Raw genomic sequence first — 24,689 nt, 5'->3', positions numbered from 1 at the left:
AAACCAAGGAGGACTCTCAAATTCCTCTCACAAATTTCTAGACACACCATGGACAGCGTTCTAAATGGTTGCATCATTGTCTGCTATGGAGAGGGCCACTGCACAGGCTTGGAAAAAGCTGCAGAAATTGGTAAACTCACCCAGCTCCATCATGGGCACTAGCCTCCCCAGCATCGAGGATATCTTCACAAGGCAATGTCTCAAAAAGGTAGCATCCATCATTAATGGACCCCCATTGCCCAGGACATGCCCTCTTCTTGTTACTACCATCAAGGAGGCGGCACAGGAGCCTGAAGCTACACACTCAATGTTTCAGGGACAACTTCTTCCCCTCTGCCATCAGATTTCTAAACAGACAATGAACCCATGAACACTATTTTGCACTCTTTGTACACTACTTACTATAATACATATATTTCTTGTAACTTACAGCATTTTTATGAATTGGACTGTAATGCTGCCACAAAGTAATAAATTCCATGACATACAATATTGTCAGTGATATTAAACCCGACCCTGACCCCATCCTTGAACACAAATTAGTTGTTTTCTCACAGTAATACCGTTCAGTAAAAATTTCCTGTATTTCCATTCATACTTCTGTGTTGTTTAATTTTAAAAATTTGAAGCGTTTTCACTAAGCAGAATGCTATGAAATTCATCTTTTCTTCCGCCACCCATTGGGCAAGATGCAAAACCCAAAAGCACGTGCCACTAGACTTGAGGACAGATTCTGTCCAGCTATAAGACTACTGAATGGTTCCCCAGTTAAATAAGATGGACTCTACCACACAATTTACCTCGTAATGGCTTTGTATCTTATTGTCTGCTGGCACTGCAGTACTTGATTCTGAATTGTTATGTTTTTCTTTGTAGTACCTCAATGTACTGCCATGATTAAATGATATGTATGGACAGTATGCAAAACAGTTTTTTTTTACTGTACCTTGGCACGTGACAATAATAAAACGAGTTACCAATCTTACCATTTCACAAAGACCATCTTTCCACAAACCTTCCCTTTTGTTCTCTTCACCATGCATCCCTCTCAAAAGTATCTTTAGAACTATCCAGTCATTAACTGATCCCATTTCTGACACGATCATGGATGGAAATGGCAACCTTCCATGCAAGAAAGATGCTGTGATCCTTATAAACACAGACAGGAGTAACAGGAAGCTATCTGGCATTTGAACCTGTTCCAACGTTCAACAATTGATCCGGTCTTGACCTCAATGTTCTTTTCCCTGCTCGCTCCCTTTGCCCATCACTTGGAGCATTCTGAACAGTTTTGGGCCCCTCATTTAAGGAAGGATGTGCTGACCTTGAAGAGAATTCAAAGAGAACCACAAGAATGATTCTGGGATTTAAAGGCTTCATCGTGTGAGGAACATTTGATGGCCCTGGGCCTTTGCAAACTGGAATTCAGAAGAATGATGGCAGATCTCATTGGAAAGGCCTAGATAGAGTGGACGTGGAGAGGATATTTCCTATAGCGGGGGAGTCAAGGGCCAGAGGACTCGGACTCAGAACAGAGGGACATCGATTTAGGACGGAGATACTCACCAGAAAGTGTTGAATCTGTGGAATTCCTTGCCGCAGGCAGGTGTGAATGCCAGGTTATTGGGTGTATTAAGGCAGAGGTTGACAGGTTCTTGATTAGTCCAGGTGTGAAAGGTTATGGGAAGAAGGCAGGAGAATGGGGTTGAGAGGAAAATGGATCAGCCATGATGAAATGGCAGAGCAGATTCGATGGACCAAATGGCCTAATTCTGCTCCTATATCTTCTGGTTGTATGCAATTCAAACATCTGTCAACACCTGCCAGGAGCATTGAACTGGTCAGTCCCTCAACCACTGTGCTTTCATACTCTACTTAGTAATTTGGATGATTTGCTACAACTTTTGCTTGTTTGTCCAATATGTGACATGGGCAATCATAGTCTTTCCATGACTGTTCTTGGCAAATTTTTCTACAGAAGTGGTTTGCCATTGCCTTATTCCAGGCAGTGTTTTTACAAGACGGGTGACCCCAGCCATTATCAATACTCTTCAGAGATTGTCTGCCTAGCATCAGTGGTTGCATAAAAAGGACTTTTAATATGCACCAGCTACTCATACGACCATCCACCACCTACTCCCATGATTTCACGTGACCCTGATCGGTGTTGGGGGGGGGGAGCTAGGCAGGTGCTACACCTTGCCCAAGGATGACCTGCAGGCTAGCAGAGGGAAGGAGCACCTTACACCTCCTTTGGTAGAGACATATCTCCACCTCGTCACCCACTTTTACTCACCAAAGCTAAAACTCCAGAATTCTTGGGAGGGTCCCACTATGTCAACATAACCTCCATAAATGAACATCTGAGCCTCAAACACCACAGCAGTGTGTCCCTTCCGATTCTTGGGTGCCTGTTTCTGAGGGAGCAAAAGGTAAATATAATTAATAATTTTCTTTTACCTTTTTTCCCCTGTTACCCTGTATCATGCACAATAATCTGGTAGAAAAGGTAGATGATTCGTATTCTTGGCCCTCTGATAAAGTTCTTGCACTTGGCAAAGAAGAACAAGCCTGGGCAAACTGTTAGCATTTCTTCTTTGCCGATTTCCTGTTAAACTGTTAACGATTCAACTTCTGCTGCAAGGACACACGAGTCTCTCATTTCATGTTGTATCTAAAATCTACAGTACTCTGCAGAAGTCTTAGGTACATATATATTATATATAACTAGGATGCCTAAGACTTGCAAAATACTGTAATTTTCTGTATTGCACCGTACTGCCACTGGTGCTGCAAAAAAAAAAATAGCCATTTCCTTAGGTTACCTGACACTGCAAACAATTCTCGGGTGCTCTCCTTGCCTCAAAGTTTGATGAGAAGTAAAGATATTTGGTATTGGTGTGTTATAGTCCTATGTATTGAGCTGTGGTGTAAATTTTAAGATTTCATCAGCTAGGAATTCTAATCTTGGCTAATATTCAAAGGACATTTATTAGCAAAGTCAGTATGCAGTATACAACCCTGACATTCATCTTCCTCACAGACAGCCACAAAACAAGGAAAAGCACGGAATACACATCAAAGTTGCTGGTGAACGCAGCAGGCCAGGCAGCATCTCTAGGAAGAGGTACAGTCGATGTTTTGGGCTGAGACCCTTCGTCCTGACGAAGGATCTCGGCCCAAAACGTCGACTGTATCTCTTCCTAGAGATGATGCCTGGCCTGCTGCGTTCACCAGCAACTTTGATGTGTGTTGCTTGAATTTCCAGCACCTGCAGAATTCCTCGTGTTTAAGGAAAAGCACGGAATCCGTTTTAAGAAAAATATCAGACACCCAACGCACAAAATAAAGGCACAAATCGCGCAAACGGCAAGAAAAAAGACAGAGAAACAGAATACAAAACACGAAATCACAAAGTTATCAAAAGTGTCCAGGCATATTCAGTGCAATCCCAGCACCACCTCTCTCACTATCTGCAGGACGCAGTGCCCGTCCGTTCCGATCAAAATCACACAAAACAATAAACTAAAAATGGGCATCCAGAAACATGTCATACCATGAACTACAGAGTCCAATCTGCAAACTGCATCAGTTAAACCTAGCCCAAAGCATTGTGGAATTAAATATTACACAGTACTTGGAAGAATTAAAAGGTGAATAAATCTACTTTTAGAAAGCATTTTAGAGAAGATACCAAACCAATAACAGCTCAGGGAAATGCAAAGAAATTGGTAGAGGACAGAAAGCATGGGGACGATGTTTCTTTGACTGGAGAACCACTGTTGGTTTTCAACAGGGCTCTGCATTCATACAGTCACACAGTAGAGAAACTGGTTAATTGACCCATCTGCTCCATGCCAACCAAGACAGTCTTCTCATGAGGTCCCATTTGCCCACATCACTGTAAACCTGTCCTATCCATCTCCCTGTCCACGTGCTTTTTCAGCTCTATAAAACTCTGGTTAGGCCACATTTGGATATTGTGTTGCATTCTGGTCGCCCCATTACAGGAAAGATGTGGATGTTTTAGAGAGAGTGCAGACGTGATTTAACAGGATGCTGCCTGGATTAGAGAACATGTCTTATGAGGAACGGTTGAGCAAGCTGGGGCTTTTCTCTTTGGAGTGCAGGAGGATGAGAGATCACTTGATAGCGGTGCATAAGATGATAATTGAGTTTATTACTTACATCCTTCATATACACAAGGAGTAAAAAACTTCACGTTACATCTCCGTCTAGTTGTTTACAATAAAAGGGCAGACAATATCACATAGAAATACAATTGTGTCAGCATGAATTAATTAGTCTGATGGCCTGGTGGAAGAAGCTGTCCCAGAGCCAGATGGTAGCAGCTGGAACAGTTTGTGATTGGGGTGACTTGGGTCCCCAATGATCCCATGGGCCCTTTTTACACACCTATCTTTGTAAACGTCCTGAATAGTGTGAAGTTCACATCTACAGATCCTGAGGGGCAGGATTTACGAACATTTGGAGAGGTACAATATGATTAGGAATAGTCAGCGTGGCTTTGTCAAAGGCAGGTCGTGCCTTACGAGCCTGATTGAATTTTTTGAGGATGTGACTAAACATGTTGATGAAAGTAGAGCCATAGATATAGTGTATATGGATTTTAGCAAGGCATTTGATAAGGTACCCCATGCAAGGCTTATTGAGAAAGTAAGGAGGCATGAGATGCAAGGGGACATTGCTTTGTGGATCCAGAACTGGCTTGCCCACGGAAGGCAAAGAGTGGTTGTAGACAGGTTATATTCTGCATGGAGGTTGGTGACCAGTGGTGTGCCTCAGGGATCTGTTCTGGGACCCCTACATTTCGTGATTTTTATAAATGACCTGGATGAGGAAGTGGAGGGATGGGTTAGTAAATTTGTTGATGACATAAAGGTTGGTGGTGTCATGGATAGTGGGGAGGGCTGTCAGAGGTTACAGCGAGACATTGATAGGATGCAAAACTGGGCTGAGAAGTGGCAGATGGAGTTCAACCCAGATAAGTGTGAGGTGCAGACACGAAGAAATCGGCAGATGCTGGAAATTCAAGCAACACACACAAAATGCTGGTGAACGCAGCAGGCCAGGCAGCATCTATAGGAAGAGGTACAGTCGACGTTTCAGGTTGGGACCTTTCGTCCTGACGAAGGGTCCTGGCCCGAAATGTCGACTGTACTTCTTCCTATAGATGCTACCTGACCTGCTGCGTTCACCAGCATTTTGTAAGTGTGAGGTGGTTCATTTTGGTAGGTCAAATATGATGGCAGAATATAGCATTAATGGCAAGACTCTTGGCAGCGTGGAGGATCAGAGGGATCTTGGGGTCCGAGTGCATAGGACACTCAAAGGCGCTACGCAGTTTGACTGTATGGTTAAGAAGGCATATGGTGCTTTGGCCTTCATCAATCGCGGGATTGAGTTTAAGAGCCAAGAGGTAATATTGCAGCTACATAGGACCCTGGTCAGACTTGGCGTACTGTACTCAATTCTGGTCGCCTCACTACAGGAAGGACATGGAAACCATAGAAAGGGTGCAGAGGAGATTTAGAAGGAAGTTGCCTAGATTGGGGAGCATGCCTTATGAAAATCAGTTGAGTGAACTCGGCCTTTTCTCCTTTGAGCGACAGAAGATGAGAGGTGACCTGATAGATGTGTACAAGATAATGAGAGGCATTGATCGTGTGGATAATCAGAGGCTCTTTCCCAGGGCTGAAATGGCTAACATGAGAGGGCATAGTTTTAAGGTGCTTGGAAGTAGGTACAGAGGAGATGTCAGGAGTAAGTTTGTTTATTTGTTTTTTTTAAAACGCAGAGAGTGGTGAGTGCATGGAATGGGCTGCTAGTGGCAGTGGTGGTGGAGGTGGAAATGATGGGGCCTTTTAAGAGACTCCTGGATGGATAAATGGAGCTTAGAAAAATAGAGAGCTATGGGTAAAGTCTCGGTAGTTCGAAGGTAAGGACATGTTCGGCACAGCTTTGTGGGCCGAAGGGCCTGTATTGTGCTGTAGGTTTTCTATGTTTCTACAGATGTGCTGGGCTGTCTGCACCACTCTCTGCAGAGTCCTGTGATTGAGGGAAGTACAGTTCCCATACCAGGCAGTGATGCAGCCAGTCAGGATGCTCTCAATTGAAGAGTGGACAACCAATGCTCTTTTTCCCCCCCAGGGTGAAAGTATCTAATAATAGAGGACATAATTTTAAGGTGACCGGTGGAAAGTATAGTTTTTTTAAATTACTGAGAGTGGTGAGAATGTGGAATGCACTGTCAGGGATGGAGGTAGAAGCAGATACACCAGGGACATTTAGGAGACTGAGATAGGCACTCGGATGAAAGAGACATGGAGTGCGATGTGGGTGGGCAGTACTCGATCAATGACAACCAGGTTTAGTATCACTGAAATGTGTTGCTATGTGGCAGCAGTGCATTGCAGTACATAATAAACTATAAATTACAGTATGTATATATACTAAAAAAATAAAATAGTGCAAAGAGAGGAGAAAAGTAGTCTTGAAGTAGGTTGAAAGATTGGCACAAATTGTGGGCTGAAGGGCCTGTTATGTGTTCTATTAAATCTTGTCAATGTACCTGCCTCAACTACTCCCTTTGGCAGCTCTTTGCTTGTTATAGACCAGCAGCTGGGTGAAAAGGTTGCCTCTTGGGTTCCTTCTCTCTCCCCCTTCTCACCCTAAACCTATGCAATGGGAGATACTTGGCAAACAGTTTGTAAACAAGCACTCACACGTGCAATGTAATAATGATCATTTTAACAGTGTGGGCTGAGAGTTTAATATTAAACAGAACACAGATATAAGGGCACAGCTCTTTTTACAGTGTTGTAAAAGCTCTTTTACAGTGTAATAATGATCATTTTAACAGTGTGGGCTGAGAGTTTAATATTAAACAGCACACAGCTCTTTTGCAGTGTTTTGCTATAGGATTTTGAGTCTCTCATTTTATGTCATATTAAAATCTACAGTACAGTGCAAAAGTCTTAGGCTCATATATATTATACATAACTACAATGCCCAAGACTTTTTTTGCACAATACTATAATTTCCTGTATTGCACTGTACTTCTGCCACACACAAAAATAATCATGACATATGTGAGTGATGACGAACCTGATTCTGATCTGGGTCTCTATTGTGGACTGAGAGTGGGAAAGGGACAGGGAGAGGGGAATCACGGTTGGGAAAGGGGGAAGGGAGAGGAGAGGGAACTGGAAGCACCTGAGAGACATTCTGTAATGATCAATAATCCAATCACCTTGCCTGGTGTCTCAGGGCTGGGTGTGTCTGCACCTGCACTACCCACCCCTTCCCCCCACTCCCTGGCCACCTGTCCCACCCCCCCCCCACGATGCTGCACCCTCACCATTCCCAACCATCCTCTGCTCCTACCCGATTTACACACTCGATCTCCACTCCATGTTGACAATTACAGTACTGTGCAAAAGTCTTAGACTCGCCAGCTATATACATGTGCCTCAGCTTTGGAAAAAGTACTGTACATGCAGACATCTGCCCCCTCACACAGGCACAATGTAAATTTCTTACCACAGGCTCACAAGAAAGTGTTTCATGCCACCAAGTCCACTTCGCTGCGCCTAAGAAAAATAGAACATTATGATATGAAAAGAATAGATCATATAGATATGGCCATAAAGAGATGGTCTGGCCCATTGTCTAATGAGTACAAGAGTTGGGATGTTATGTTGACATTTTATAAGATGCTGGTAAGGCCACATTTGGATAATTGTGTGCAATTATGAAAAGATATCAATAAGGTTGAAAGAGTATAGAGAAAATGTAAAAGGATATTACAGAACATCAAGACCTGCATTAGGGAGAGATTGAATAGGTTAGGAATTCATTCTCTGGAGTGTCGGAGAATGAGGGAAGACTAGAAAGATATATACAGAATTATGAGGGGTATAGACAGGATTCTGGGCAGATGGAGCTCATCAGCTGTAGTTGGCGGCTCACCTAGGAGGAAAACTCTGATCTTAAACCTCCGCTGACTGTGGCTATAACCACTCATGGGGAGTAAACGCAGAGGAACATTCCAGAGCTGGGATCCCCAAGGCAGTCCTACGTTGAGGTCAACATGGACAGGGAACTCCTGCGACGCCGCTAGTGCCAAACTCTATCAGTCTCTGCCGTTCCTTTGGATCCATCAGCCATGTAGGGAGGGGAAGTCTGCTGTGTTGGCAACAGCTGCCCTCCATTTTGTACTGCCCTGGCTGATGGTGCTGCACCAGCAACGCAGTCAGCTGGGACCCCGACCCATGGAGGGACTCGCAGACAGTCTACCCTTTTTCCACTGAGGTTGGGGGAGACGAGAACTAGAGGTCATGGGTGAAGTGTGAAAGGCAAATTGGTTAAAGGGAACATGAGGGAGAGATTCTTTATTCAGACAGTGGTGACTATGGAAGTGGTGGATGAGGGTTTGATTTAAGAGAAATTTGGATAAGTACATGAATGGAGGAGTGTGGAGGGCTATGGCCCATGTGCCGGTTGATAGGAATAGGCAGAGTAATAGCTCACTACAGACTAGATGGCCCAAAGGGGCTGTTCCTGTGCCATGGTGTTCCATGCCTATTATTCTTGTGCTCATTCTACATGCTCAAGTAGACAAGCAGAGGGCTATTAACTGAGTTTATTCGTCACAAAATTCATTCGCTGCAAATCTGATTAAAGGTATCAAAAAAAAAACACTATTTAAGAACATCGCAAATGTACACAATTCACACAGCTTCCAATTACATGACTGCAAGGCTTCCATATCACAGTTGAACTAAAATAGACTTTGTTTTACTTTGGAATTCTTTTTACCTAAAAAAAGCAAATAAACGATTTGGTGGCTTATACTGCTTTGATCAACAAAATGTCATGGATTTACGCAATTACGACCATTTCTCATCTGCATAATTATTCCACTGATTTTAACAGCTCAAATGGGTTCCTCTCAGAATAACAGGAATCCGATAGCATGCCAAGTACACAACTGACTCTTGACTAAATCTATGGCACAGCCCTCAGTTACTGCAAAACAGCATGTCATTACAAAGGTAAAGAATTCTACTTTTGTTTGTCAGTGGTTGGACCGTGCCCCACTGAAAGGGGTTATTGCTTTCTCGACCAAATTGTGCAATAGGCTGAGTGCGCATTTCAAAAACAGCATTCAGCATTCACAGTACAACAGCTACAGGGTATTCTGTAGATTTACTTTGTGTTTACTGGGATATCCCTGTGTACTTCCCACCAGCATGCGGCGGGGGGGGGGGTGGAATCATAAAGTTAGAGGAAGTATGGTGAAATGTGCATTAAAAACATAGGAAGAGAGTTATCAAGATAGAATATTCAAGTGTGTGAAATGTTTATTGGCTTAATTCGGTTTCGCTTCCTGCCATCCAGTGACACTGAAACATTAAGTCAAACACCATCAGAATCAGATTTAATATCACTGGCATGTGTCATGAAATTTGTTAATGTTGCAGCAGAAATACAATGAAATACATGATAGTATAGAAAAAATAAATCAAATACAGTAAGTAGGTATGCATATTAAATAGTTATATGAAAAATATCGCAAACACTGAAATAATAATAAAGTGAGGCAGTGTTCATGGGTTCAATGTCCATTTAGGAATCCGATGGCAGAGGGGAAGAAGCTGTCCCTGAATCATTGAGTGTGTGCCTTTAGGCTTCTGTACCTCCTCCTTGATGGTAACAATGAGAAGAGGGCATGTCCTGGGTGATGGGGGTCCTTAATGATGGATGCCGCCTTTTTGAGGCATCGCTCCTTGAAGATGTCCTGGCCACTACAGAGGCTAGCGCCCATGCTGGAGCTAACTAAGTTCACAACTTTCTGTAGCTTATTTCGATCCTGTGCAGTAGGTTCCCCATACCCACCACACCAGAAGGTGATGCAGCCAGTTAGTACTTCTGAAGAAATTTTCAAGTGTCCTTGGTGTTCTTAATGATGTCCACTAACAAATAAAAGTTATTTATTTAATATGTCTTGTTTTAGTGTAGAAGTTAATTTGCTGAAACTTGGATCATTATTTCCAAAACAGGAATTCAAATCCCAATAGAGCAGCTGGGGGATTTAAATTGAAGTAATTAAATAAATCAGAAATAATAAGTTAACAGCAGAAATGTTAATTGTGAAACCACGTGATAGTCAACTTTGTGGAGGGAAATGGTCAGTCGACGTTTCAGCTCATCAGTACTGAAAGACAGAGGGGAGATAGCCGGTTAAGAGGCGAGAGGAAGAGCTGGCAAGCAATAAATGGATGTGCACTCAGTGGTTACTTAACAAGGTACCTTCTGTATCTAATAAAGTGGCCAGTGATTGGCAAATAGGTGGGGAGGGAGTGGTAATGGTGCCAGCAGCTAGGAGGGAATTGGTGGAAGTGACAAGTTTCTGACGATGAAGGAGAGGAACATAAAGGGAGGGGGAAGGGCGGTGCGTGGGGTGGGTATGATGGAAGGGGACCAAACTGGCGGAGTGTGTGCGCAAATGGAGAATGTGGGAAGATGTTGGTGATGGGGACCAGGAAGGGATGGGAATGTAAATTAAATCTGAATGCAAATTTTAGATTTAATCTACATGAACCATAGGTTTCTGAAAGCTGTGAATCACAGACCTAACAGTACTGATTAAAATTCATTTAGATATCTGTGGTGTGGATGCAAATCAGAAGGTGTGAAGCTTTAAAGAAAGCATTTTAAATATGGAAGTTTAGCTCATAAAATGTCTGCAGTGCTGGGCATGGAGATCTTTCAAATGAAAGAGTCTCAATGAGATGCCTGCTGTATCTTGTTTTCTTCAACAAAGAAGCTGCTTTGTATCCCACTACTTTTCTCCGGTGACTTCATTCACGCAACAACACTTGGTGTCAGGAGTGGGATACCGCGTGGCCAGTGATCTTAACAGTCTAAGTGGGTGAGTATTTTTTTAAATTAGCACTCACACTTGGATCTGTTTAGGTTGGTGGTACATGGGAACGCGAGGGATTGCAAACACGGAGAGCTGAAGTGGTAGATACAAAAGCAGTGTGTGCTTGAGCATGAGTATTAATGTAAGAGAAGAAACTTTGTGCGTTAATTTGGTGAGACAGAGCTACCAGTTGTGATGGGTGGTTATTGAAGTTTCGGGATGCCTTTGGGGGTGTGTATACTCACTCCAGGGGCTGTATTTTTATGTCTGTGCACGCCTGCGTGTATCTTGATGTCACAGTTAGATTCAAGGGAATACAGCAGGCATCACGGGTTCAGGCACACAAAATGGCGGACTGCAGAGCACGTACTCTGCGGTTCTAAGTGTCTACTGTTTAATTTTTATCTTCCATTTATGTTTTGCACAGTGTGGGAATTAGTGTGGAGATATTTCAGGTCAGGCAACATCAGCCAACATCAGGCCGAGAGCCCTGGTGATCTGAGCCAGCCCGTGACTGTGATTACAACCATACCCTCAGGGAGAAGTAAAGCATTTTGTCAGAGTCGCATGTGGGAATTCGGAATTCTGGCGCAAGCGCGCGGAAGTGGTTGAAACTCAACAGATGCACCCTGAAGGTATACAAATGTTGGTAATAGTGAAGTGCCCGAGGAATATGTGGGACAGTATGGCCCAGGGGGTGAAGGATGGTACCTGGGCAACTACTGGGAACACCAGCAATGAAGAAAGATATCGCTCTTTTAAAGGGGAAGTGAGGCAGTGACGGGGGGGGGGGGGCTAGTGAGAGTAACTTGGGAACGATAATGGCAGTGATTCAAAGAGCTGATGAGACAGTCATGGATTATGCAGAATGTAAATATCCAGCATGTGAGGAGTATTCAGGGTTGGATAATCCAGGGAGGGACGACCCAGTCTTCCTGAAAATGATGAAGGAAGGCCTGAGCTCAGCCCACCAGCAAGTTTTAGATCTAGGGACAGCAGTGGGGTCGACCTATTCCGCGATGGTTTTGTGGGCCAGTGAGATAGACCAAAGAGAGTGCAAGAGAAATCGTAAAGTGGCTACAGTGGATGCAGCTGCTGTGACATCACGTCACAGAGGGTTTGTTTTGTGTGCCAGCAGCTGAGGCACAAAGCAAGGAATTGCAGAAATAGACATGGGAGGGTAAAGGAATTGATATGCTACAGATGTGGCCTGTTGGGTCCAAAATAAAAGGGGGAAAAAGAAAAACAGGCGAAAGTCACAGCGGACACACAATCTCTCACCCCATCAACACCTAATCTGACCAACGTCTATTGATCAGATCATAGAACTGGTGAAGATGGCTTCTAGGTCAGAAAAATAGCTGGCGGCAGCCCCCACTGCCACCTGGTGACCTGTGGATGTGAACAACAGCACTGTTAGGGGACCGGCGATGCAATACGTTAGTGGACAGGGGCATTGGTACCGGTAACTGACCTACCCTTGCCAACAACCAGACAGACCATTTATATCAGGGGTGTAGGAGGGAAAACAGTGAAAGCAGAAAGAAGCGAGTCACAAATACTAGAAATCTGGAGAGCAGCCTCCAGTCTATTTCTGGGTCTGTCCAAATATCGAGGTTTCTATCCTTGGAATAGAAACCTTAGGGATATCCTTAGGGAAGCAGGGGCTGTTATAGATTCAGGAAAGGGAGAAATAATATGGACAAGCCAGGGGCAGCGAACATGTACAACCAACAAAGGACACACTAGACAGCATAGCTGTACTGACAGCTGTTCACAAATCAGTAGTGATAGTTAGAGAGGCTGGAATGAATCCTGCAAGCACCATCCTAATGGTGGGGTGGGGTGGGGGGGGGGGAGAGAGAGAGAGAGAAGGGGCAACAGAGGGGATTTTGTTATAGATGGGTCTCAGAAGGTACAGAGATGGGAAGCCACAGACTGGGCAGGCTGTGGTGAAGGGAACAGAGAAAGAATTAGCTTTAGGAGCACCACCAGCAAGTTGCTCAGCTCAGGTGGTGGAACTGGTGGCCCTGACAGAAGCACTGTGCTACGGTAAAAGCAGGCGAGTAAATATATACTGTATACAGACAGCCAGTATGCCTTCAGGGTGGTGCACGATTACCTGACGGCATGGGCACGACGAGGATTTGTAACTTCAACAGGGGCAGGTATTCAGCACAGGCACCTAATACAACTGCTGCCGGCAGACAGTCTGCCAGCAGAGGTGGCAGTGATTAAAGTAAAAGCTCACCACAAAGGGGAGGGCAAGGAGCAGAAAGGAAATGAGTGGGCAGACACCAATGTGAAGAAGGCAGCAGAGGAACACCAGACAATTGAAACTGCAAGTGTGCAGGAAGAAACGAAGGAAGCCAGTTTAGTGAAGTTATACGAAGAGGTGAAGGCAGAAGAGAAGGAGCAATGGCAGAGAAAGGAAGCAGGGGAGAGACCAGATGACAGCAGGACTCATGAGGAGGAAGGAGTCACGGTGGCCCCACCATTAGGCAGATACTACTGAAGTTACATCATGGGGCAATGCATCGAAAGGCACAGTGTGATCACGACCCTCTGGCAGGATTGTTGGTGGCCAGGAATGGGAGGGATTGTTGAGAAATTCTGCCGTCGTTTTATCATCTGTGCCCAACATAACCCTGGTAAGGACATGAAGCTACAGCTGGCAAACCAGCCACAGCTGAGGGTACACTGGGAAAACATCCAGATGGACTTCTCGACCCCCTGCCCAAAAGCAGGGGAAAAGCTACTGTCTAGTAATTATGGATCACTTCACCCGGTGGGTAGAGGCTTTCCCAACAAGGGACAGCACCACCCGCACCACTGCACAGATTTCAGTTCAGGAAATCCTCCCAAGGTGGGGAACCCCAGTTCAGGTGGACTCAGATCAGGGAGCACATTTCACAGGGAAACTGATGAAGGAAATGTGCCAACTGTTAGGGATTTGACAACAGTTTCACGTATCCAACCACCTTCAGAATTCAGGGATAGTAGAAGGGATAAACGGAACAATCAAGAATGCGTTAGCCGAAGCTACAGCTGAGACAGGAAACATACAGGTTGATGTACTACCAGGAATCCTGATGAGATTGCACGCAACCCCAAACCGCACGTCGGTTCTCAGCCCCTACGAATTATTGACGGGGCGAGCAATGCGACTCAATTACGGGTTGCGAGGAGCCTGGGGCTTACAGGGGTAGAACAACAGTGTATAAAAGACCTTTGTAACCAACTTAAAGTGTTGAAGGACCGAGCGAAACAACAGCAGCACATTGCTGATCAGAGAAAGCGGGAGAGAGAGGAGATGGTCCTCAAACAGTTGGATGACCAAGTCATGGAGAGGGTGCTGCATGAAAGGCCAGAGTTTGCTCCCAGATGGTACTTTTAACAAGTGACATTTGTGGCTGTGTGCAGACTCGGTGAGGCAGCCAGTGGAAACACTGGACTCAGGTTAAACCGTACGACTCACCTTACTGTTGCTCCCACAGACAGAGCTGGAGATCAAGTGTACCTAGTAACCTGGACAAGCCAGCGAGCACTGTGAGGGTCATGTTTTTTGACTTCTCCAGTGCATTCAACACCATCCGCCCTGCTCTGCTGGGGGAGAAGCTGACAGCGATGCAGGTGGATGCTTCCCTGGTGTCATGGATTCTTGATTACCTGACTGGCAGACCACAGTACATGTGCTTGCAACACTGTGTGTCCAACAGAGTAATCAGCAGCACTGGGGCTCCACAGGGGACTGTCTTGTCTCCCTTTCTCTTCACCATTTACACCTCGGACTTCAAATACTACGCAGAGTCTTGTCATCTTCAGAAGTTTTCAGATGACTCTGCCATAGTTGGATGCATCAGCAAGGGAGATGAGGCTGAGTACAGGGCTACGGTAGGAAACTTTGTCACATGGTGTGAGCAGAATTATCTGCAGCTTAATGTGAAAAAGACTAAGGAGCTGGTGGTAGACCTGAGGAGAGCTAAGGTACTGGTGACCCCTGTTTCCATCCAGGGGGTCAGTGTGGACATGGCAGAGGATTACAAATACCTGGGGATACGAATTGACAATAAACTGGACTGGTCAAAGAACACTGAGGCTGTCTACAAGAAGGGTCAGAGCCGTCTCTATTTCCTGAGGAGACTGAGGTCCTTTAACATCTGCCGGACGATGCTGAGGATGTTCTATGAGTCTGTGGTGGCCAGTGCTATCATGTTTGCTGTTGTGTGCTGGGGCAGCAGGCTGAGGGTGGCAGACACCAACAGAATCAACAAACTCATTCGTAAGGCCAGTGATGTTGTGGGGATGGAACTGGACTCTCTGACGGTGGTGTCTGAAGAGAGGATGCTGTCCAAGTTGCATGCCATCTTGGTCAATGTCTCCCATCCACTACATAATGTACTGGGTGGGCACAGGAGTACATTCAGCCAGAGACTCATTCCTCCAAGATGCAGCACAGAGCGTCATAGGAAGTCATTCCTGCCTGTGGCCATCAAACTTTACAACTCCTCCCTTGGAGGGTCAGACACCCTGAGCCAATAGGCTGGTCCTGGACTTGTTTCCTGGCATAATTTACATATTACTATTTAACTATTTATGGTTTTATTACTATTTATTATTTATGGAGCAACTGTAACAAAAATCCAATTTCCCCGGGATCAATAAAGTATGACTATGACTATGATTATTACAGAGAACCTAAGAGACGAACACCAGCCAGCCACACCACACCTGACCCACAGCAAACAGACACTGAGAGTGTGATAGAAACCCGTCAATAGCAAGCTAAAGTGTGGTGGTGAAGGTACTCTGTAATGAAAGCTGGTTGCTGAAGGCAGATGATTAGTTGAATAGCGTAGAACAGAAAAGATATTGGAGAAAATAAATAGGGAGGGATTTAAGTTAAAGCAGAGACAGCAGGTTTCATAACTATCATATTTCTGCCCGAACGGGGAGTGAACACAAATGAGCTGGGCCCTTTCGGCCATTGAGCTAGCAATTGACCGTACAGTTCAGACGGGTGTGCCAGAGGGGAGAGGTCCTTGCAGTCATTCAAATAGAGAATGAAAGGGTGAAGACGAGGAATGTGATTAAGCTGCAATCGGCCAGCAGGGGAGGAGCATTTCCAGGCATATCAATGAAGTTGCATTTCTAAACGCTATTGTTCAAATTTCTGGAACATTTTCTCTGCTTAGCACTTTATAGGTAGTGATTAGGGGTGGTAAGCTAGATGTAGAGGCACATAAAATTATTGGCGGGGGGGAATTCCGAGGCAGGGCATTCTTGCTGCCCTATTTGAGTGGATCCTCCTTAAAGCTGGCCTTTCAAAATGCATTTATTATTGGTGTATAAATTATAGAACCTTGAGTTTTCTTTGCTTACAGGCAGTCACAAAGCAAGGAACCAAAAAGAACCCAATTAAATAAATAAGATCAATGCCCCCCCCAGTACCCACAGAGAAAGAGAAAAAAAAACACAAAACAAGTCATATAAATAATAGAAGCAAGCAACAGCATTCTGAACCAAACTGAGCCCTTAGATCCAAATCTCCAGGTAGGCCGAAAGACTCAGTATTCAGTTCATCATATTAGCGGGGCAAATCGCCACAAAGTTCACAGACACAAAGCACAGCAGAATATTTAGAAAGCATTATAAATATGGAATTGTCCTTTGATACATAAAATATGCGTTGTGCTGGGCATAGGGAGACCTTTCAACCGAAAGGGCCTCAATACGATGCCTGCTGTATCTTGTTTTGTTGAATAAAGAAGCTGCTTCCTATCTACCAGTGCTTCATTTGGTGACTTCATTCACGCAACAGCCACTGAGTCTGAATATGAAGTGTTCTTCCTCTAGCATGCATTGAGCTTCAACATACAGTAGAAGAGACCAGGGACAGACATATTGGTGTAGGAACCGGAAGAATTAAAATGGCTGACGAGCGGAAGGTCCAGGCAGCCAGGCGCACCTTTGCTTTTTGGTTAATTATGACGTGAGACAATCTCTCCATTTATAGTGTTGTGCAGATATCTTGATAAATCTTCTGAGTTCATGGTACTTCCAGTGATATTGCTTTATTACCCTTGTATTCTCACTCCTGCAGGAAGCAACTCAAGCCATACCCTACCGGATTCTTCTGATAGTTCTCATGACAAGTCCCCAAACAACCTAACTCACACACAATTCTTCCTTCCTCCTTACATATTCACAACTAATCATATTTATGGCTTCTTCCTGAAAGCCTCTTCTTCCTAAATGGTAGCCTTAGTGTGTCTTTAGTAACTGATGACCTTCTCAGATAGGTAGGCAGAATATCAGGTACATGGCAAATTGGTGGCAGCTGCACTGGACTGAGTGTGGTCACATCAAGGACCACGCAGGTCAGTTTTACTGCAGGCTTCTGACGCAAAATACATTAACACTGCTTTGATTTCCTTTTGGTTTGTAGGAGGACCTAAATGGTTCTTAGTGTTGTCCACATCAAAACTACAGTAGGTCAAACCCAATTTCCTTTTCTATCTGAATTTACATAACAAAATGGATGGGATATGACTGCCTGGAATTATTATGCAAGTACTCCCCAAGCTTGATTGTGTTCTTTGGTACTTAACTCTAGTTTAACTGATTTCTAACAATTAATAATGACTTTGCTCATCAACTGCTTGCTTCTGCTGTGGAGTTCTAAAAGCCAGAGAAATAAAAACTATTGGAAAACAGAATTAAATATGGAACTGGTATTTTGTCAAGCAATTCTCACCTGTTGAAAATGGCCATTAGTACTAACCAGCTTTTTAATTTTAGTAACACAATTAGCAGGCGTTCGCTACATTCATCTCAACACTCCTTCCCCCCCCCCCGTCAGAATACTGTGCATGCCCCTCCGTTCCCATTAAGTGGGGTAAATTTCTGCTTTGAACAGTTCATTTCACAAATTCTATACATAAAGAGTATAACGACTGACAAGATGTGAAACAACTCAGTTCCATTACAGCTCTTGAAATGCACTCAGCGGCCACTTTATTAGCTACCCCTTGTACCAAATAAAGTGACCACTCAGTGTACATTCATGGTCTTCTGCAGCTGTAGTCCATCCACTTCAGGGTCTAACGTCTTGTGTGTTCAGAGATGCTTTTCTGCACACTTAGTAATACCTGGTTATTTGAGTAACTGTAGTCTTCCTGTCAGCTTGAACCAGTCTGGCCATTCTCCCCTGACTGCTCTGATTAATAAGGCATTTTCACCTAAAGCAGTGGTCCCCAACCACCGGGCCGCAAAGCATGTGCTACCGGGCCGTGAGGAAACGATATGAGTCAGCTGCACCTTTCCTCATTCCCTATCACGCACTGTTGAACTTGAACACAGGGTTGTCAACTGTCCCATATTTGCTGGGACATCCCGTATATTGGGCTAAATTGGTTTGTCCTGTATCTCCCCCACTAAGGTAGAGCGTTCCTATGAAACCTTTTGTGCTGAAATGGCGTGAAGCGAAGAAGCAATTACCATTAATTTATATGGGAAACATTCTTAAGCGTTCCCAGACTCAAAAAATAACCTACCAAATAACACATAAAACCGAAAATAAGTAACATTAGCATATAATAAAAGCAGGAATGATATGATAAATACACAGCCTACATAAAGTAGAAATAATGCATGTACAGCATAGTTGGGAAGATGAAGGCAAAACCAATTTGTGGGGGGAAAATAATCGGCATGTATGCGCATGCGCACGTCGCGCATGTGCACACAGATGCCCGCGCAAGGCTTCATGGTCATGGTAGTCTTTTCCTGGGGTAAGGTGTCCCGGGATTTGACTGCTACTTTTGTCCCTTATTTGGGAGTGAGAAAGTTGGCAACCCTAACTGTAAAAGACATGTTGAGGTGAGATTAACCCTACTTGAACACCCCCCCCCCCCTCCGGATGGCCGGTCCGCAAGAATATTGTCAATATTAAACCGGTCTGCGGTGCAAAAAACGTTGGGGACCCCTGACCTAAAGAACTGCCCCTCATGGGATGTTTTGTGTTTATCGCACCATTCCTTGTAAACTCTAGAGTGTGTGAGAATCCCACAAGATCAGCAATTTCTGGAGTTATTTAAACAACCCCGTCAGGCACATAACTGAACCTCTTTACCACAATCTACATAGCGTTATGCATCAAGTTGCTGCCACGTGATTGGCTGATTAGATATCTGCATTAACAAGGTGTACAGGTGTACCTAATAAAGTGGCCACTGATTGTACTTTTCTCTTACCAATATCATAGATCCAGAGAGGAGTTTTCCCTTGGGTATAAGCAGAGTCCACCATTCCACCATACATGTAGATTATTCCCTTTCAAAATAAAAAAAACAGAAAAAAATCTAAAAATATAAACATAAGAGGTTCTGCAGATGCTGGAAATGCAGACCAACACACACAAAATGCTGGAGGAGCTCAGCAGACCTACTGAGCATCCGTGGAGGAGAATAAATACTCAATATTTGCTGCTCTCAGAAGGACAACACCAACACCTCCAAACTCAGTACATAACTGGTGTGTTCCAACCATGGGACCATGCAGGAAATCTCTGCTACTGTCTTTCGAGAATTTTGATATCATTTAAGACCACAGGACATAGGAGCAGAATTAGGCCATTCAGTCCTTTGAGTCTGCTCCACCATTTTATCATGGAAGATTTATTATCCCTCTCAATCCCATTCTCCTGCCTTCTCCTCATAACCTTTAATGCCCTGACTAATCAAGGAACTGTCAGCCTCCATTTTAAGTATACCAATGACTTGGCCTCCACTGCCATCTGTGGCAATGAATTCCACAGATTTACCATCCTCTGACTAAGAAATTCCTCATCTCTGTTCTAAATGGACATCCCTCTAATTTGAGGCTGTGTCCTAGACCCCCCGGTAAAGGAAACACTCTCTCCTCATTCACTCTGTCTTGGCCTTACAATATTTAATAAATTTCAATGAGACCCTCCCTTCATTCTTTTAAACTCCAGTGAGAACAGGCCCAGAGCCATCAAACGGTCCTCATACATTAACCTTTCATTCCCCGGATCATTCTCGTGAACCTCCTTAGACCCTTTCTGATGCCAGCAATTATTGGAGATTGGATGCCACAAAGCGGAATTGTTGGCTTTACATCATTTTGCTAAAAGCTGCATGGGATTCATTAGGTGGATTATACTTGTCCTGCTTCTTTCTGCTGAACATGACATACACTCAGTGGCCACTTCATTGGGTACACCTGTACACCCGCCAGTTATGCAAATACCTAATCAGCCAATCATGTGGCAGCAACTCAATACATAAAAGCATGGAGACGTGGTCAAGGGGTTCAGTTGTTGTCCAGATCAATCAACAGAACGGGGAAGAAATGTGATCCAAGTGGCTTTGACCGTGGAATGATTGTGACGGGATAGTTTGAGTAATTCAGAGATTGCTGATCTCTTGGGATTTTCACCCACAAAAGTCTCTAGAGTTTACAGAGAATGGTGCCACTTCTGTGGCAAAAATGCTTTGTTAATGAGAGAAATTAAAGGAAAATGACCAGACTGGTTTAAGCAGACAGGAAGGTGATAGGAAGTGAAATAACCACATGTAGAGTATGCAAAAGAACATCCCCAAAGTTGATGGGCTACAGCAACAGAAGACCACACTAGGTTCCACTCCTATACCTAATCAAGTAGCCACTGAGTGTACTGTAGATAGGTGGCCAGTTTTCTACATTGAATGACAGCTAACTGTATTGTAGCTACACCAAAAAGTTAAATGACCTGTGGCACAGGTCTTCAGCGCTGAAGTTGGGACTTCTGGCCCTAAGTCTCTGCTGGATCTAGTACTCTCATCTTGGACTGAATCAAAATATGTTTTAAAGGATGGCTTCTGTGATGGTGGCAATCCCAGCAGGAAGCTGTAACAGATCATTCCCGCCAGCACCCCTGGCTGAATATGGGTCACCCAACAGCTTATTCTGATGTGCGTCACACCTACGAGGACCAGTCAGGGAGACCTGCTTGCCTACCTCCTTCACTCTCTGAAGTACCTTTTCACATGCCATTATTGACAGTTTTCTGCTTTGATAGCTGCCTTTCTCAATGTGTCGAGAAAAATTAAATCTTTAAACATATACATATTTCAATTACAACGGATTCCGGTTAATTGGGACACACTGGGACCAGTACAGTTTGGGCCAATTAAAAGGCTGTCCCAACTAGCCGAAGTTTCATCTAAATAGTTGAAAAGGTATAAAAAAGACAAATTATTGAGCAACACACATCAAAGTTGCTGGTGAACGCAGCAGGCCAGGCAGCATCTGTAGGAAGAGGTGCAGTCGACGTTTCAGGCCGAGACCCTTCGTCAGGACTAACTGAAGGAAGAGTGAGTAAGGGATTTGAAAGTTGGAGGGGGAGGGGGAGATCCAAAATGATAGGAGAAGACAGGAGGGGGAGGGATGGAGCCAAGAGCTGGACAGGTGATTGGCAAAAGGGGATACGAGAGGATCATGGGACAGGAGGTCTGGGAAGAAAGACAAGGGGGGGGAGGACCCAGAGGATGGGCAAGAGGTATATTCAGAGGGACAGAGGGAGAAAAAGGAGAGTGAGAGAAAGAATGTGTGCATAAAAATAAGTAACAGATGGGGTACGAGGGGGAGGTGGGGCCTGGCGGAAGTTAGAGAAGTCGATGTTCATGCCATCAGGTTGGAGGCTACCCAGACGGAATATAAGGTGTTGTTCCTCCAACCTGAGTGTGGCTTCATCTTTACAGTAGAGGAGGCCGTGGATAGACATGTCAGAATGGGAATGGGATGTGGAATTAAAATGTGTGGCCACTGGGAGATCCTGCTTTCTCTGGCGGACAGAGCGTAGATGTTCAGCAAAGCGGTCTCCCAGTCTGCGTCGGGTCTCGCCAATATATAAAAGGCCACATCAGGAGCACCGGACGCAGTATATCACCCCAGTCGACTCACAGGTGAAGTGTTGCCTCACCTGGAAGGACTGTTTGGGGCCCTGAATGGTGGTAAGGGAGGAAGTGTAAGGGCATGTGTAGCACTTGTTCCGCTTACACGGATAAGTGCCAGGAGGGAGATCAGTGGGGAGGGATGGGGGGGGACGAATGGACAAGGGAGTTGTGTAGGGAGCGATCCCTGCGGAATGCAGAGGGGGGGGAGGGAAAGATGTGCTTAGTGGTGGGATCCCGTTGGAGGTGGCGGAAGTTACGGAGAATAATATGTTGGACCCGGAGGCTGGTGGGGTGGTAGGTGAGGACCAGGGGAACCCTATTCCTAGTGGGGTGGCGGGAGGATGGAGTGAGAGCAGATGTACGTGAAATGGGGGAGATGCGTTTAAGAGCAGAGTTGATAGTGGAGGAAGGGAAGCCCCTTTCTTTAAAAAAGGAAGACATCTCCCTCGTCCTAGAATGAAAAGCCTCATCCTGAGAGCAGATGCGGCGGAGACAGAGGAATTGCGAGAAGGGGATGGCGTTTTTGCAAGAGACAGGGTGAGAAGAGGAATAGTCCAGATAGCTGTGAGAGTCAGTAGGCTTATAGTAGACATCAGTGGATAAGCTGCCTCCAGAGACAGAGACAGAAAGATCTAGAAAGGGAAGGGAGGTGTCAGAAATGGACCAGGTAAACTTGAGGGCAGGGTGAAAGTTGGAGGCAAAGTTAATAAAGTCAACGAGTTCTGCATGCGTGCAGGAAGGAGCGCCAATGCAGTCGTCGATGTAGCAAAGGAAAAGTGGGGGACAGATACCAGAATAGGCACGTCGACTGCACCTCTTCCTACAGATGCTGCTTGGCCTGCTGCGTTCACCAGCAACTTTGATGTGTGTTGCTTGAATTTCCAGCATCTGCAGAATTCCTGTTGTTTGCGTTTAAAAAAACTATTATTGAGTATCAAATTACATTTAACTGAAATACAGAACAAACCAGAACACTATCAATACTGCTACAGTACTATAAAACTGTATTAGTTCCTAATAATATCGATGGAAAATGCCGTGTCCTTTTGATTGACTGTGAATGAACAGAATCAACACAGACCCCTAGTGCAGATAATGGCCTGCCTCATGTAATGCCTTCAACAACCGCATCCTCCATATCTTCATTTTCATTGTAACATTCAAAGTAATTGCCGATACCTTCAAATTCTTTGTAGCTCATAACTTTTAGTAGTAAAATAATTTCATTTACATATTCTCTGCCATTTCTGGCATCTCCAAGCCGGAATGCTTGAAGTGAGCAAAACAATTTTGAATTGTCTTACTGCTTGTTTCTCGGCAACTACCAGTGACAAAGCCACTGTTTTTTGAACTCAGGCGGACACAACTGACGCTATTTTAAAACTGTTTACTCCAAGCATGGTGTAGTGTCTAACAGCCACACAAGCTCACGTGACTGACGCTAGCTAGAAATTGCCCCAATTAGGTGGAATAGTATCTCAAATAAACGAAGGGAATCCCAGCTATTTTCTGCATTGTTTTTTGTTCTTTAAGATTCTTCCCAAATAAGTGGCTTCCCCACTTAACCGGAGTTAACTGTGTAACTATTTAAAACGTTGATGTCCTATTCCAAAGGTAATTAATCCAATCTGCAGATTTCTCCATTTTCAACAAGGATAATATATCTTATGCAGTCTGCACTTACATCATGGGCTACAAGTGAGGGCTCCTCCAATTCTTCTGGTAGTGTTCCCTCAGCGTAGTTCAATTCTTCCCATTCATTCTGAGCTGAAAAACACAAAATACATCAATCGATATTGTAATGCATCTCCATCAGGGACTACAGAGTCATCGAAACATACAGCACAGAAACAAGCCCTTCGGCCTATCTAGTCTGTGTCAAACCCACTTATACCGCCTACTCCGATCGACCTCACCGGGACCATCACCCTCCATACGCTAACCATCCATGTGCCCATCCAAACTTCTCTTAAACATTGAAATTGAGCTCACATGCACCACCTGCACTGGCAGCTTGTTCTGCACTCTCACAACCCTCTGAGTGTAGAAATTTTCCTTTATGTTCCCCTTAAACTTTTCACCTTTCATCCTTAACTCCATGGCCTCCAGTTGTAGTCCCACACAACCTCAGTGGAAAAACCTACTTGCATTTACCTTATCTTTCCCACTCAATTTTGTATACCTCTATCAACTCTCCTCTCAATCTTCTACATTCCAAGAAATAATGTCCTATGTTTTTAGATGGAGATGCAACATAAAAATATTTTCTCCTCATGTACGTGAAGAATACAAGAAATAAAGTCAATTCAATGCAATACAGCGATTAAGAAAACCCCCTCCAGTACACAAGTCACAAAGCTCTTCCCCAACCTCGAATTGAGACAGATTCTGCTTTCGATTTTGCCTTGAGCCATCAAACGGATGGCTCTGGGCCTATACTTGCTGGAGTTTAGAAGTACTGTATGAGAGGGGATCTCATTGAAACCAATTGATCATTGAAAGGCCTAGATAGGGTGGATGTAGAGAGGACATTTCCTATAGTGGGAGAGTCGAGGACAAGAGGGCACAGCCTCAGAATAGAAGGACATCCTTTGAGAATGGAGTTGAGGAGGTATTTATTTAAACAGAGGGTGGTGGATCTCTTTGTCACAGATGGCTGTGGAGGTCAAGGCATTGAGTATATTCAAGGTGGAGGTTAGTAGGTTCTTGATTAATCACAGTGTCAAAGGTTACGGAGAGAGGGCTGGAGAATGGGGTTGAATGGAATAATAAATCAG

General features: G+C 44.5%; 1 protein-coding gene across 10 annotated transcripts in view; it reads right to left on the bottom strand.

Annotated features, from left to right (window-relative positions):
* klhdc3l (kelch domain containing 3-like) overlaps positions 1-24,689 on the bottom strand; it is a 182,605-nt gene that overhangs the window by 109,385 nt on the left and 48,531 nt on the right. For 8 of the 10 annotated variants that reach the window (XM_072258725.1, XM_072258723.1, XM_072258724.1 and 5 more), the window contains 4 exons: positions 23,597-23,679; positions 19,207-19,285; positions 7,564-7,613; positions 2,297-2,417 (listed from right to left, as the gene is read on the bottom strand). In XM_072258725.1, the coding sequence (XP_072114826.1) occupies positions 2,297-2,417; positions 7,564-7,613; positions 19,207-19,285; positions 23,597-23,679 (333 nt within the window). Of the gene's footprint in view, positions 1-2,296; positions 2,418-7,563; positions 7,614-19,206; positions 19,286-23,596; positions 23,680-24,689 lie in introns of those variants that run through there. The other 2 variants (XM_072258729.1, XM_072258730.1) reach the window with 2 other exon arrangements.

This window comes from Mobula birostris, chromosome 5, assembly GCF_030028105.1.
Source record: "Mobula birostris isolate sMobBir1 chromosome 5, sMobBir1.hap1, whole genome shotgun sequence".
Taxonomy (NCBI): Eukaryota; Metazoa; Chordata; class Chondrichthyes; order Myliobatiformes; family Myliobatidae; genus Mobula; species Mobula birostris.
The sequence above is the reverse complement of the archived record's forward strand: the minus strand, read 5'-3'. Positions and strand labels throughout refer to the sequence as shown.